The sequence below is a fragment of the Poecilia latipinna genome, unplaced genomic scaffold, assembly GCF_001443285.1.
Source record: "Poecilia latipinna isolate Pla-1442-1.1 unplaced genomic scaffold, P_latipinna-1.0 Scaffold630, whole genome shotgun sequence".
Classification (NCBI taxonomy): Eukaryota; Metazoa; Chordata; class Actinopteri; order Cyprinodontiformes; family Poeciliidae; genus Poecilia; species Poecilia latipinna.
In genome coordinates, this window is record NW_015113246.1 from 67,528 (window position 1) to 83,058 (window position 15,531).

The following is a 15,531-nucleotide window of genomic DNA, read 5'->3' on the forward strand; positions in this document are numbered from 1 at the left end:
AAAGTCTGGAAATGGGCATTTAGTCAACTGTAAATCTGTACCTGATGAGCATATCTCCTGCAGCTTGACGAGAATTTAACTCTCATTAAGAAGCCCTCAGCACAACGTGAAAAAAGACATTTAATATCGCTGCACACATGGCTGGGAAAAAACACTGAAGGGGTCTGTGTGCTTTTACAGCCCCCTTCGTCACCGCAGCTATCGTTTATCATGTTCAGTGAAACAATGGGTGCATGAGATTAAGAATGCGTGTTCAGCCTTTGCAAAACCATCAATAACGCCCCTGGCTTTACTCTACAGTGGAGAAGTTGCAGGTTGAATATCAACTAGACATCAAGCCCTCTGAAAGATGCTTTTATCTTGAAGGGGAGCAGCTCATTAGCATGCTAATTAGATTAATTGACTAACGACTCACATAAACGGTATCTGTGAAAGCAAATTTTGCTGTGTAGAGGGGTGGAGAGTGAGAATATGATCCATACATCTGATACTTCTCAGGAAAACATGCAGAGAACTGTAACGTTATTTAAAATACAAGCCTTTTATCAGGAGTGGAGACTGCCAGCCCTTGACGTCGGCCTGTCCTGAAGGTTTTAGATGTTCCCATGCTCTAACGCTCAGGACTTAAAGGCTGCATCATTAGCAGGTTTCTGCAGAGTGGATTCACGGGGTTTTACTCGCGAGTTCACAAGTCAGAGCAGACTCACTTTATCTTCATTTATTTTAAGTTTATTTAAATTTAAACAGAGTTAAGACACATGCAACACTTGCAGTACCAAGATAGCCCACATCTATTTTAAATATGTTAAAACCTCAAAAGTTCTAGAAAATCAGAATTACGTCTGTTACATTTTGTTATAAAGTGGTATGTTCCAGATTTATCTTTAATTACTTTTATTTTTGAGTCATGATTCAAAATGCTAATTTATCAATTTGTCCCATTTCCCATTTAATCTCTTCCCATTTCCTATTTGTACTCTTAAATTACCTTTTTACTCCCAAATATTAAAACTGCACAATTTGTTTATTTCACTTTGTCGTTAGCTAATTTAATGGTTTCTTAAACTTTTTTGTGTTGTAGTTTCCTTTATTTTGTAATTACTGTTTGTACTGATTATATTTATTGACAGAATGTGTGTAAAGTCATTTTAACACAGAGTTTTTCTTTATCTCCACTGAAAACGTGAAATTCCTTCAAGTTCAACTAAAGTTGCAGGATTTTACTAATTTAATTGAAACTTTGTCATAACTAACATTGGTATCTAAAATTAAACAAATTTGCAAGGAAAAAAAAAGCATGTTATGAAATTTCAAGTTAGCAGGAAATTTGAACTGCCAAGAAGCATAAAGTGGGAAATTACTGAAACTAAATGCTGCTAATATTTAAAAGTTTTGTAAATGTTTAGCATCCTGCAACGGAAACGCACCTTTAGTCCCGATAAACACTCAAGAGTTTTTAGATCATATGTTCAGTGTGATAACTGGCCCTGAAGCAATACTGGGAATAAAATTTTCCAGAAGTAAACCAAAGGCGAAAAAGTAGTTTTTGAAGTACAACAAAGCCAGAATACAGAAATAAAGAGACTAGCTGAACTGAGGTGCAGCCGTGGAAGAATAATCCCCCGACTTTCTTTAGCAAACCCACGGTTGCTAGGCAACCTAAAATACGAATAGACAGGGGAGCATCCTGCAAACGAGTCCATCATTTATGGATGAGTAGCAGCACAAATCACACCCAGACACGCGGCTTGGCTGAGCTTCACTGATGCCACTGCGACCATCTGACATCTCGACGCCGGCCAGATAAACTGGCTGGGATACCTGCGGCGTCAGTGACCGCACTGGTGTGTGTGTCCATGTGTGTGTAGCAGCACTAACAGCATGTACAACAACAGGCCAAATCCCACCCCGTTCACCCAGGAAGCAATGGAAGGGATTACCGAGCATATCGGCTTGCTGTGTGTGTTTGTGCACGGACCTTTCACTTTCACAGTCCAGACAACAACCGTTTCATCATTCACACAACACTTCCAGTCAAATCTCATTTTCCCTCAAAAGACGCTGACTCCTGTCGCCCAAACTGTGTGATGATATTCCTCCAGGTTTTCACCTAACAAGGGCTTAAAAAAAAAAAAAAAAATCAAGTCTTCTTTTCCCTCCCTTTGCTTCTGACTTCAAAGAAGTGTCAGGACAGAGCGGGAAGCGCTGCAAGGGCTTTGAACGTGCGCAGCGGTGAAGGACTGATGGGGCAAAAACTGCATCTCCAAGCTGCATTTTAATCTAGTCAAAGTTACAAGACTGGGCGAGGCAAGCTATACCAAAATTAATTAAACATTTTTTTCAGTTCTGTGGGCTTCAAACCCTAATATTATTGCATATGCAAGAGTAAAAAAAAAAAAAAAAAGAGTTACCTTGGATAAAGCCCCACTCCGACCTCCTGCAGCTCCCCGTCACTGATGGTGAAACAATTACACGTCACCTTAAGAAGAAATCAGAGAGAAAAAGGATGAAACAAAGGAGAGAAAGTGATTATCAGCTACTGCAGGGTATCAAAATAACTTTAATCTTTTGTTATTCTCACATATATGAAACTGGCATACAGATTTGCAGGTGTTCAGGTTATTTCTGAGTAGCAGAAGAAAGCCTTTTCTCTCCAAAACGCAAAATCTTACAAACTATATTTGTTCTAGTTTCAAGTGAAAATACCTCACACTTTGAAAAAGAAAAGAAAAACAACAACTAACTTACAAGTAGCTTTACAGCAAGATACAAGTCAATATCAGGAATTATTGACTTGTATCTGATTAAAAAACTGATTAAAAGGACCAACTACACAATATCTGGCTCTGGTTGGACATGGACACAGACTTAAAGTCGACAGCTGGACAAAATGAATCAAAGAAGTGGTGAGAAAACATGTTTATTTTAATTGAAACAGTACAAACTGTAGCTTACATGCATTTGTAAAGTAAATAAAGTGCACCAAGTACCCTGCGATACCTTTTTAATAGTTTGATACCTTTTTAACCTGGACACTTAACATCTGAAGGAATCACTCTAAGCCTGAACCTAATCACTCTCCTGGCGAAGCAAGCAGTGAGTGAGCAAGGTGACAGTTGGAGGTTACGATACTTGCGGATGAATATCGATTTTTTTCTAGGAAAGAAAATATCGATATCACAAAATCGATATTATTACACAGCCCTAATATTGACTAAAAAGTACTAGTTCAAATGGCAGATTATTTCACTTGTGACATGGGAAAAATGTCTGGTTGTAAGTGAAATAATCTTTTTTGTAAAAAATAAGGAATTATTGATTAAAACAAGTTCTTATTTCTTGATGAAATGTTACTTTTAAGTTAGTTTTGTCTTATTTCAAGCATACTTAGATATTTGCACTAGAAACAACCACACATACTTGTTTTTGCAGTGTTTAGAAGCAAAACAAAGAATAACAGCACAATTTTTCATCAGCTATACTAATCAAAGGTATTTTAGTAATTGGACAACCATCCATGTGAAAGGGGGTAACAGTCCAGAAATTAGAATAAATAATAAAAACTATAAAAACACCTTTGAGGTAAAAAAAATAAATAAAAATAAATAAAAATACTTATTCACTCAGGGCATTGCAATAAGAAAAACAGAAAAAAAAATCTTATGTAAGAGTGTGGAACATTTTATAGGAATGGTAGATTATTCCAGCACAAATCAAATCCAGCCAAAAAATCTAATTAAAGTCTAATAAACTGCATTAGCTTCATCTGGTTAAGCTTGTCTAATTCAAGATGATTCTTACTGTCTGGGGAAAAACAGAGCCTGCTCTGTCTGGAAATTTGATTCCTGTGGAAACATTTTGTTGGTTTTACATAACAAATATATTTCTGAACAAACACAATTCAGGCTACCTGAGTCACTTGTTCATAGAAACACATTTCAATGTAATTACAGCCATGAGCACAGACTGACATTTTTACTTATTCTTCTTTGGAAAGCAGCTCAAGCTCCGTCAGATTGGATCGGCGACATCTGTGAACATCACGTTTAAAGTCTTACGAAAGAATCAAAATTGGATTTAGTTCCTGACTTTGACTGGTCCATTGTTACACATGGATCTAAACTATCCATGTATTGACCTTGTTCGACTCAGTCACTTAATCATTGGAGGCGCCATGATGGACGTTGGAAGTGAGGGACAGTGTTGCACAGAGCAACTGAAATTGTTCTACCAAGTTCGAGTCGAACTAATTTGTCTGTGAACGTAACACACCTGGCGATATTTACAAACGTTGCAAATAGCTAGCTTAGAAACCGACTCATCATACCGTTTTCCTTTGACGTGTTGATCAAATTACCGACTTTTCCTGAATTCACACCACATGATTTATATCACTGTGTCATAAACAGTGTTTCACCTTACACCAGAGCAGACTTAAGAGACGAGATGCTAACCACTTTTTTTCCATACATGCTAGACTACATGACGGTGCCGCATCGTCTCCATGGTTACCAATGGTTAGACGCGTACCTTCTCCATAATGCAATGTTTCATATCTTTCTAATCATACTTACTTATGTGCTTATGAAGTATATCAACGAAGTATGTGAACGTTAATCTTCTTACCTTGTAAAAAGTGTTCGCTGCAAATCCGCGGTTAGACCGCAGCTGACAGTCATTATGATTAACGGCTGCTATCAGTCACCGCCATATTTTATCTCGTTAAAAGTTATGCAATAAAATCTCAAGTTCTATCCTTGGCTGTTTGTGCAGCCGACCACTCAGCGACCATTTTTACAGCGAAATCAACTAAATAAATGCGATATTAGGTTCCAGATGTCTGTTTTTTGACAGGCTTTACTGGAGCGCATTAGTTAGTATGACCTCCATCATGGCGGAGTGGGCGGAGTTCTGAAAAGCGTGACGTCACGAGCAAAGAATCAGTTGTCCTGCTGAAAGATAAACCTTTGACCCAGTCTCAGGTCTTTTGCAGCTTTTAACAAGTTTCCTTCTGTTATTCTCTTATTTAAGCTCCATCCATCTTCCTACCTATCAACTTTTTATCAGCGCCACTGCCACAGGTAAAAAAAAAAATCTCCTGACATGATACTGCCACTGCCATACTAAAAAATAGGCGCATTGCTTACAGTTTATACATCACAGTGATGCAAGGTTATTGCAGTTAACTAAAGATAATGAAATAAAGATATATTGAGAAAACATTTTTTGTTAACTGATATAAATGTTGAAAAGTACCTTGAAATGTACCTAGAATTACACTTTGCTTTTATAAAACTAAAACATACTGAAATTATAGAAGTAATGTCCTTTACTTTCATGTTTAAAAACTTATTTATAAGCCTTTTGAGTTAATGTGAAATTGATTTTTTTTTTCTTCCCTACACAAGCAGTTTACGTCAGCTTCCGGCAAATTACGGCACTCCATATTTCTGCTGGTGGCGTTTACGCTAACCCACAAAATGGTGACAGAAAATGTTGGGATAAAACACCAGAGTCAGCTGGTTGTTCAACAATAATTGAATACATTTTTTGAAAATGGTTTCTTCTGCTGAGCTGTTAGCAATCCATGTATGCACAATCACAATACTTTGACCTTTTTGAATTCTGCACATAAAAATGAATGACAATACCAAAGTATGACATACCATACTTTGGTATGACATACCAAAGTATGGTATGACTTTGGTATGTCATACCAAACTGGTAATTACTCCTATAATTACCAATTATAGGAGTAATTGGTAATTGGTTTTTACCAATTACTCCTATAATTGGTAAAAACTGAACTACAGCTAAACAAGATTTAACTAATAAAAACTAACAGACTCTAAATATGAATTAAAACTGAATTAGACAAAAAAAAGCAAAATAATATAAAACTAAACTATAATGAAAAACCCAAAACTATTACAACCCTGGTCTGTTTCTACGCAGATCCAGTTGTTCATATGGGCTGTACAATCTCAAACATTAAATAACATTAAGCTTCTAGTTTACTCTGACAGTCAGCAGAACCTAACATATAAAATGAAGTTACAAAGAGAAAGTTTAAAATAAATAAGTGAAAAAATAAACCCACTATCGTTTATTTTCATGCTTTTCTGTTTTTCCGCAGGTTTAACATTGAAACTTTGGCTACATTAGTATTCACTCAACATTCAGGCTGACACATAAAGAGAAAAATGCAGACATTCAGTGGGAGGATTAGGATTTACAGTGAGCTACCGACAAATGTTTTCCACTCTGGCTCATTTTCACATCAAAACCAAAAGTCATCCAATGATTTGATGTAAGTCTGCAGCTGTAGCAAACATAAGTTCGCTCAGACCCCAGGGGAGCCAAGAAGTTTTCACTCAACTTATTCAAAGTTTGACTGAATCCTTCACTTTCCACACACACTTCACTGCTATGCAGTTTTTCATTAAGATATTCATCATATGTGTCGAAAAAAGAAGGGAAGACAATGCAAGGAGATACAGTAGATCAAATAAAGTGTTACAGTACAGCAATCAGGATTAACCAGAAAAAAAAAGGTTTTATTTAAAGTTTTGATCTGCTGAAGCTTAAAACATCAATTACATTTACTGCCAGGCCTCAAGAAATAACCAAAGAGGCTCCAACTGGAAAAGTACTGCAACAAATTAAACTTAACCAACTCAAACTGGACTAATGAGGAGCTACTTCCTCCGTAAACAACAATGCTAAAAGACACATCCTCGGGTGATGGAAAACATGCAGCTCTCTTTTAGAACAATTGAATTATCAGTCTGCATGGAGAAAACAAAATAATTTAAGACTGCTGGGATTATTAGCATAAAAACCAACAGTAGAGGTAGAGCTGGAAAAAAGCCCTAAATGGCAAAATCTAAGCTGGAAATAAAATCAATAGAAGAACAAGAAGTGTTTCCACACTTTAACAAAGAAACTAAGGAATTAAACAGGCTGAGCGGTCGGGTCAAAAAGAGATAGTTTTGATTTGTACAAGTGAAAGTCTATGAAACACAACTTTATAATAATGTAATAATAGAGTTATTTTTCTGTTAGTTTTAATTTAGACAGTTATTTACACACAAGTTTATTAGGTCTGAAACAATTAATCAGATTAACTGTGATGAATAAATTATTGAAATAATCATCAACTCATTTAGTTAATGATTAATTGTTACCTGGAGTACACAAACTCAAAAAAATGTCATTTCGTGACATATTTGGGGCAATACTTAAACCAAAATTGTACAAAATAAACATACATTTAAGATAAAAAACACTTTTGTCCGTACGTCTTACCCAAAAGTCCTTTAGTGGCATAATTTTAGCTTCACCCAGTTCAAATTAATTATATATTATTGTTCTTGATTAAACAAGAATTGAGCTGTTTGTTCTTTTAACGTATTTCTAAATCTCTAGAATGTGGCAATTTTTCAACAAATTAATCAAATTAATCAATTACTTGTCAGACTAATCTAAATTACTAAAATAATCATTAGCTGCAGTCCTAATAGTTATTAACACTGGAATCGTTGTTGGACCTTTACAGATAATTTCTGTTATTCAGTGACATTTGCTCAGCATACAACAGTCTCAAATAAATGACTGACTTAATATGAGCTCCCCCCAATTTTCTCCATCACATCAAGTCTGCTTCTTACGAGAAAGTTAGCTCCTTAAATATATGTCTTTAGTCTAGTTATGCTGCATTCAAAGAGGGTCGAACTTTAACTCAACCTAAGCAGCAAATCTCTCTACAGTGAAACTGTATCATGTGCTGATTGCTGCACACACAGCAATAAGTAAATTATACAGTTATACTTAAAAATTATACAGCTTTTGAGATTTTAAACCAAGTTGTTTCTATTTTTTTATTTTTATTTTTTAACGTTTTGTTTCCTGATAAAACTGTAAAATTCTTCACATTGTGTCCATAGGAAATGCTGAGGTATGTTCAAGATCATCCCCAAGATTTTCCACACATTTACGACAGGAGTTCATCACTTTAATGATGAAGGTCCTTCTACCTATAATAAATCTCTTGTGCACCTGATGGAAAATCAAGTAAAAAACACTCATTGAACCTTTTTATGTTTTGTGAACATAAATTTCACATTTCTCTATAGATGCTTAAAGGACAACAGAAAACTGTCTATTTATAACAACAGCTAGAGCAGTAAAAAGCTAGATACAAAATCATTTTTGCTGAATTTCTTTTCCTTTACACAGAACAACTGAACCTGGCTTGCTTTAGTGAAATCATGCCATGGCACATTTTACTGACGCATTCATCAAAATACCTTCTGAATTGGAGAGGTCAAACAATAGTTAATGTCGCTGCACAGATGGGCGAACATATCGCCCATCAGTAACCATGGTGACGGCCATTTCCTTCAAGCACTAAGAGCCAGCAACAGTTTACCTGTTTATTTATAACCTGCCTGTAAATAATGAGAGACTTGTGCAGATGTGAAGGAGTTCACATGAGGTGAATCTGGTGCAGAGTTGGTGAGAGCAAAGAGGAAAGAGTTTGAAGTCTATCAGTCTCAACTGAATTAAACTCTACATAATTAAATAAGAAAACCTCTGCAGAAAGTAAAAGTGGGTCCTTAGCAAGGATGACAACCCGACAATAACAAAGTTACAGAGGAGAATTTTCCATTACTGCATCTGAATAAAAGACGCCAATGCAATCCTCTCACCGCATTAACGGTTTTCTTCAAAAATGCTCTCGACAGCATCGGTCTCGGCACCCATTCATTTGTTCGCTTAGTTATCTCTCAGCCTGTCATAAACAATATTCATGGTGATTAGCTTTGGATGAAAGTTGGAGACATTAAAAACGTGAGCGACAGGAACAAAGGCAGGCGAACCGGAGTGGAGTGTGGAGAGAGGCAAGTGATGTGGAGAATAAGATCAAACATGTCAAATCCTGTGAAGGCAAAAAGGGAAAAAACAAACTAAAAATGTCATTTATAGACTCCACAGAATGTCTAGCAGCATACAGTATCTCTCTAAAGTCTACAAATCACTGCTAAAATCTAAAAAAATCCTTTCAAAACTTTTGCCATGTAGCTTAAATAAATGCAAGAATCTACTTTCGAAGAAATGTCTTTTAATTACATTTTTGGCAAAAGAGTCAAACTTTTTATGAAACCTTAAAAGCTACAGACTCCTAAAGATATGTTTAACTTCTTCCTTGATAGTAATAAAGAAACTAAAATGGCTGCAAAAACAGCTCACATTAGAAACCAATCAGATTCAGGATTGCAGTGCAGGGTGTACTACCTAGAAGACAATCTGAAAACATTTTTTACCCACAAAAATTGCCCATGGTGTTCAAAGCAGTGGATGGGATAACCAAAGTAGCGTTTGTCATCCAATATTGATGATGTGTTGGGTCGGTTTGCTTTGTCCTGTCTAGCCAGTTAAGAATAAATAAATAAAACTTGTGTTTAACTTTAAGGTAGCTGGAATTGGTTCAATTACTGTCACTCTGGGAAAACTACAAAGACCATCAGACCAAATCAAAGGCAGCGTGTCTGAGCGTGTGTGTGTGTGTATGTGTGTGTGTGTTCTTTGATAAAGTATTCATGACCTAATCACAGTACTTTCATCTCTCCATAGACAGGCAGAAAAACATAAAAAACACAAGGCTAAACATCATATTCTCACTGAGTTTGCCTGCATGGATGCCACCCGTTAAAGTGTGGATCAACTTTAAGGAGGTGGTGTTTTTTTTTTTTTTTATTTATACGCCCACTGAAGACATTCGAGAACTAACAAAAACGAACATATGTATTATATCATATTCTCAAAGAAATTGATCAATCCTTCTTAATTATGCAGAGCGGTAACTTTAATCACTTTAATTTCAGCCTCAAGTGAACTTTGAGGGTTTTTTTTTAAGCTAGTAGGCCTGTTTGCCTCAGGTCCAGTAGGTTGACTTCACAACAGGTTCATTGTATTTACTCTAACCAGACAGAAAATCGTGTTGGTGGCTAGCATTCCTCCAGCAGCAACAGGAAAAGGGGAGGAGCTAACTGTCACTGGTTACCACGGTAACCACCAACCGCCAAGGGCACAATTTATGTAGTGATAAAAGTCAGGAGAAAATAACTCCGTTTTGTTGCTTAAAGAATACTTAAACCAATCTTAACTGTTCTTTTTTAAAAAAAACAACAAAAAAAAAAAAAACATGTCAAATATAAAACACAGGAGATCTGAATTCTGTTCTCAATTTTAATAAAAACTCAATTTTCCTCTGTTTAAAACATAGAAACTATTATAATTAAGAACAGTTCTTGATTTTTTTTTTTAATTACTATTAGGCACTGATTAGCGATCTGAAAAATTTATCTAACTCTGGGGAGTTAGAAAAAAAAAAGAATCCTTCATCACAGCACTTAATCAGTGCTCTACAGTGGTTGTATTCAGCTGAACAGCGCACCATCAGGGCTCTAAAATAATTTAAATTTTATCAAGTTTAAATGCACAATGGTCTGTTACAGCACCTTAGTGTGTCCAACCAGAAGGAAAAACACTTTAAATTTCAATATGTTGCCATGTGTAGTAACCACTATCTACTGTTTCTGTTCTAGTCTGAGAAGGCCACATGCATCCCACAAACACCCTTTACCTTTGTGTTTAAATTTAGCCACAGTATGGTTTTAAGCTTTCATAAGCACATGTTTACTCATGCATGAATTGTTTCTCTGAAGCTCTAAACCTTTAAAACCGATTAAGTCCATCCATTTTCTGTTTCCACTTAATCCTGTTAGGAGGCTACAGACCATTCCTGCAGTCAAAGGGAGAGAGGCGAAGTGCATCCTGAACAGTTTTCAGTCAACAGAGATAAAACATACACTTATAAAACCAACTTAACAGTGCAAATTAAACTTAAATGCATGTCTTTAAAGAGCAGAAGGGAATATAAACATATCTTTATGCACATGTTATGGATATTTAGTTGTTAATATGCTCTCTGATTTGAGCTTAATGAGGCTGTTTTAAGACAATAAGGGAAACTTAATAGAGATAACTCAATCTAATAGCAATGAAAAGGCTTTCAGTAATGACTCCTGACAGATTTAAGGAAACATTTGAAACATCATGCACTAAAGAAATGTGAAATCTCTCCTTGGAGACACAATCTGACCATATGCTGTGTTTCTAAAGGTTTGAGGAATCATAAAAATGTCTTCTGGTAAATGTAAGATGGACCTTTATGTCCTTTCTGCTCAGCAGTGGTTTTGCCTTTGAGATACCTCATAAATGCCATTCTGGATGACTTTCTTTTTGTTGTTAAATTAGGGCTGGGAAATAAATCAATAATATATATCTCAATGAATATATGATCAACAGCTAAAGGCAACACATCTGATAAAATGTTGATAATTGCACTGAACTCTGATCCAGAGCCACATTTTATTCTGGTAAATGTAGGCAGAGGAAAGGTTTTTTTCATCTTAGTATATGTTAAATAAAACAAAACTAACTTACAAGTAACTTCAGCACAATACAAGAACTTGTTTTAGTCAATAATTCCTTAAAAAAAACCTCCTATATCCTAATAAAAAGCTCCTATATCAGAAAAGCTACTCGTAAGTTAGTTTTGTATTGTTTCTACTAGACTAAAACGTTTGCTCTAGAAATGAGACCAAAAATACTTGGTAAGACTTTATTATTTTGCAGCTGCTGGTCATCCTCCTCAGTAATGTTAACGTCAGACATATTTGTTACACACAAGTTGCAGCTTGAAAAATAATAATAATAATAATAATAATAATAATAGATTTCTGTCTCCCAGCAACCAGCAATAAAACTGAAAGTTATTAGTACTTTTCCGGCCATTTTGCCTCTGTGAGCCTTATAAGCGTAGTGAGCACAAAGCCTTAAAAACGTTGCTGGCAGCAGCAGCAGCAGCAGCAGCTTTGAAATATGTATAAAAGAGCAATAATGTGCTTTTTTGTGTAGAACAGGTGTATACACATTGCACACATAACTAGAGGCTTTTATTTGCTGTATGGAGTTTCTCTGATGCACATACCTCCAGGCTATTTGTAATGAAACTTGAGAAAGACCTCACTTCCCCTTATTTCAATTCTGATTCCACATCACATCCTAGAAAAATAAGAAAAGAAATGTGTGTTTGAGTCAACTCAGCACATTTTTAGCTGATCGGCTACAAAGCTACTCCACCAACTCGAGCACAAACGTGCAGACGGATGGATGAAATGTGCCGTATATGGCTTTCACTTGCTGGCTGTGATACGCTGTACATTACTACAAAATACATTATGAATAATTGAAAAGCAGTGAGCTTTGTAATGTAAACACTCATTTTGAGGAAAAAAAATCCCCCTTCTGAATGGATTTTAGGTTTTTCAGTGCAGCGACACATGCAGCTGTGCATGTGTTGTAAAATCCTGTCCAGTTTTCTGAACAGTAAAATCTTCTCTGTCCATGTTTAAGCCGCTGGCCATTTGTTCCTCATTGCCCATCAGGGCATATTTAGTAAAATAATACATTCCCAACTGAGCTGTCGAGTCCAGCAAATGTTAAATTTAGCATCTCATTATAAAGATTAAAAGTACCCTGCATTCACACTAACAGCAGTCGTGTAAAAGTATCCATGCACCTAAATCAACAAAAAAATATTTAGCATTTTATTGAAGCCATGTGATGGATCAACACAAACACATAACACTTTAGAAAAGATGCTCGAGCACAAATCCCTAACTGTATTGTTTGTTAAACAAACCTACTGAAAACCCAGTTGCATCCTTATGTAAATCTAAGCTGAGCATAGCCCACAGCGGCGGCGCATCCACTGTCACTGCTGCCTCCATACAGACATGACCTCAGAGTTCAGTCTGGTTTCTGTTTGTTTGCAAGCCGTCTCGTCCCACTCCTTCTATCCAGCGATTCTTGGCACAGAAACAACAAAACAAGAGAGCAAAAAAAAATTAAAAAAACTGAGAAACTAAGGGCAAATGGCTTCATACAGAAACAGTAAAGAATTGCAGAATGTCAATCTAGAGTTTATCTGACATGCAAATGTAAAACCGTTAGGATGACGGGTGTAAATGTTTTTGATAAACCAGACAAACCAAACTGGAAGGATAAATCTACTCAACAGTTCTATGAAACTAAAGCGTCCACCTTGATGGCACATGGCCGACAGAAACGCTCAGCCTTGCAGAGGCACAGAGGAACTCGGTTAGTAATGACAAAATGAGTGGATCACTGTTTTCACTAAGGCTCTCTTTGAGGGAAATTGTTTTTTTACTGCTTGGCTGCTCTACCGTAGCCTGAATCAAAGTGTGTTTCACAGCAGAATAGTGATTCCCCTCTGAGTGAGAAGGCCAGCGCATCTTAAAGTCTCTTCCTCCGTACATTTACTGCATCCATAAGTTCACCTAAAGCTCCCTTATTTACCAGTGGGTGAAAACAGCAGCAGCCAAATCAATGCTGGTGAATATTTTTAATGTCAGTCACTACTTCTGCTTAATGAATGCATGAAACATTTCTTTCAATTTCTTCTGCTGTATAAATGAAAAGATACTGCCTGAGGTATTCTAATTATCCATAAAGCATTATGCAATAAAGGGAGACGATCGTCCAAGGACACTAAAAACCATTGGAGTATTGAAGTTACTGATAAAATTGCATGTTTTTCCTTTTATAGATTTTTCTTTATCTTATTTAATGTTTGTTCTTTTTTTTTCTACAGTGACCTGTGATGACAAAGCTGTCTGGGATCTTTTATTCTGAAAACACAAAACCTGATGTATGGTCCTGTTTTAGGTATATCCTTGCCAAGCAGAGTAGTTAAGTCCCAACATTCATTGTTGTTATAACTTCACTTTGGCTACATAAGTCACAAATGTTCACTTAAAATGTGCATTTTAAAGGTTTGATGCACACGTAATGATAAAGTAAGTGTTCAGTCCTGGAATGACAGTCATTATGCTGGTTAAAGACTCAAACCATTTTGTTCAAGAGGAAGTGGAAGAAGTTTTTCTGGAGCAGTTTGTCACCTTGAGATCATAAACATTTACACACATATGAGATATAGTGTAGTTAATTTATCACCAGGGCAGAGTTACTTTGAAAAAGTGTCTTGATTCTGCAATGAAAAATTTATCCATCATCTAGAAAATGTGCATCTCTTTCCTCTCCATTGTTTATGTTTGTGATGCAACTCCGCAAGGAAAGAGGAGCAACAATAGATGTTTTTACTGAATAAAAATGACAAATATAATAACCCACAGTGACCCGGATACATAACTTTAATGTGATTATTGGACTGTAAATACTAACATGTTCTACTATGTTAGTATTTAGTATTTGTTTCAGTAACAGAGAACCTGTTACTGAAACAAAGGTCTCTTCACGACTGTGTGAACGTGCAGCCGTTCACATATGAGCAGATAAAACAGAGTCCTTTTGTTCATAACACAGTGTTCCTTATGAACTTCTTTTAACGTTTCTTGTTTTTAAAGTAGCGCTTAATGACTTGATGGAAACTCAGATAAATAGAGATTAGTAAGTTCTTGAACCAGTTAGGCACTGGCCTTAATCAGTTTTTGTTTATGTGTGACTGTCGTCAGTCTTAAATGTTGTGGTTGTGTCAGCTTGTAGCCGTGTGCATATGAGCAGATAAAACAGAGAAAAGACAAAGAGTCCTATTGTCCATAACAGAGTGTTCCTTATGAGTTTATTGTAACATTTCTTGTCAATAAAATCACAAGATTCAGTTTCTTTTACAAAGGACATTTTAATTACATAAGTCTTTTTGTTTTTCCACAATGTGACATCAGGGTTTTTTCTATTTTTTCTATTAGTGCGTGTCCTTAATTTGAACTTTGTTAGCACATTAGCTCCACTTCACACTAAACTAACTTTTAGCCACATAAAACAGATGTTTGTTTTTTTTATTAGCAGATGAATATATAATCACGTCTCTAATTAGTCAAATCTCAGACTGTTACTCGCCGGTTTGTCTTGTTACTCCAGGCCACTGCTCCTCATCCCTTCTCCCTGGTTTCCTCTTGGTCTCTTCGTGTCTCTGGTTTGAGTTTATTCTTATCTTTCTTTAAGTTTTATTTTGAATTAAATCTACAACAGAACTTTTACGTCTCCTGCCTGCTGCATTTGGGTCCACACTTCAACCACACACATCATGACAGATGGTGGACATGCATTGGACTTTAAAGCCACTCTGTCCATCATAGTCAGTTTGGAATGAATATATGTAATGTAAACATTTAAATATAAATAAAAGTAGTTTTTTGAAGAACCACAATAAAGCCTAATTTTGTTACAAAATAAAATGGCAACAATGGACTTTTTTTTCTTAAATCTTCAAGTTAGGAACTAAAATATAAGAATGTTTTTATAGCCAAAATATTTGCGGAGGTCTACTTGTGACCCTCAACAATATTTAGCTAAATATAATAATTTTAGTAAAATAAATCAGTCTGGTTACCCCCAGTCTAATAATGAGGATTCTTAGTT

The 15,531-nt window shown here is 35.9% G+C and overlaps 1 protein-coding gene across 1 annotated transcript in view; it reads right to left on the reverse strand.

Moving 5' to 3' along the window:
* smyd3 (SET and MYND domain containing 3) overlaps positions 1-15,531 on the reverse strand; it is a 79,792-nt gene that overhangs the window by 15,397 nt on the left and 48,864 nt on the right. The window contains exon 6 of the mRNA XM_015043406.1: positions 2,412-2,479. Within this exon, the coding sequence (XP_014898892.1) occupies positions 2,412-2,479 (68 nt within the window). The remainder of the gene's footprint in view (positions 1-2,411; positions 2,480-15,531) is intronic.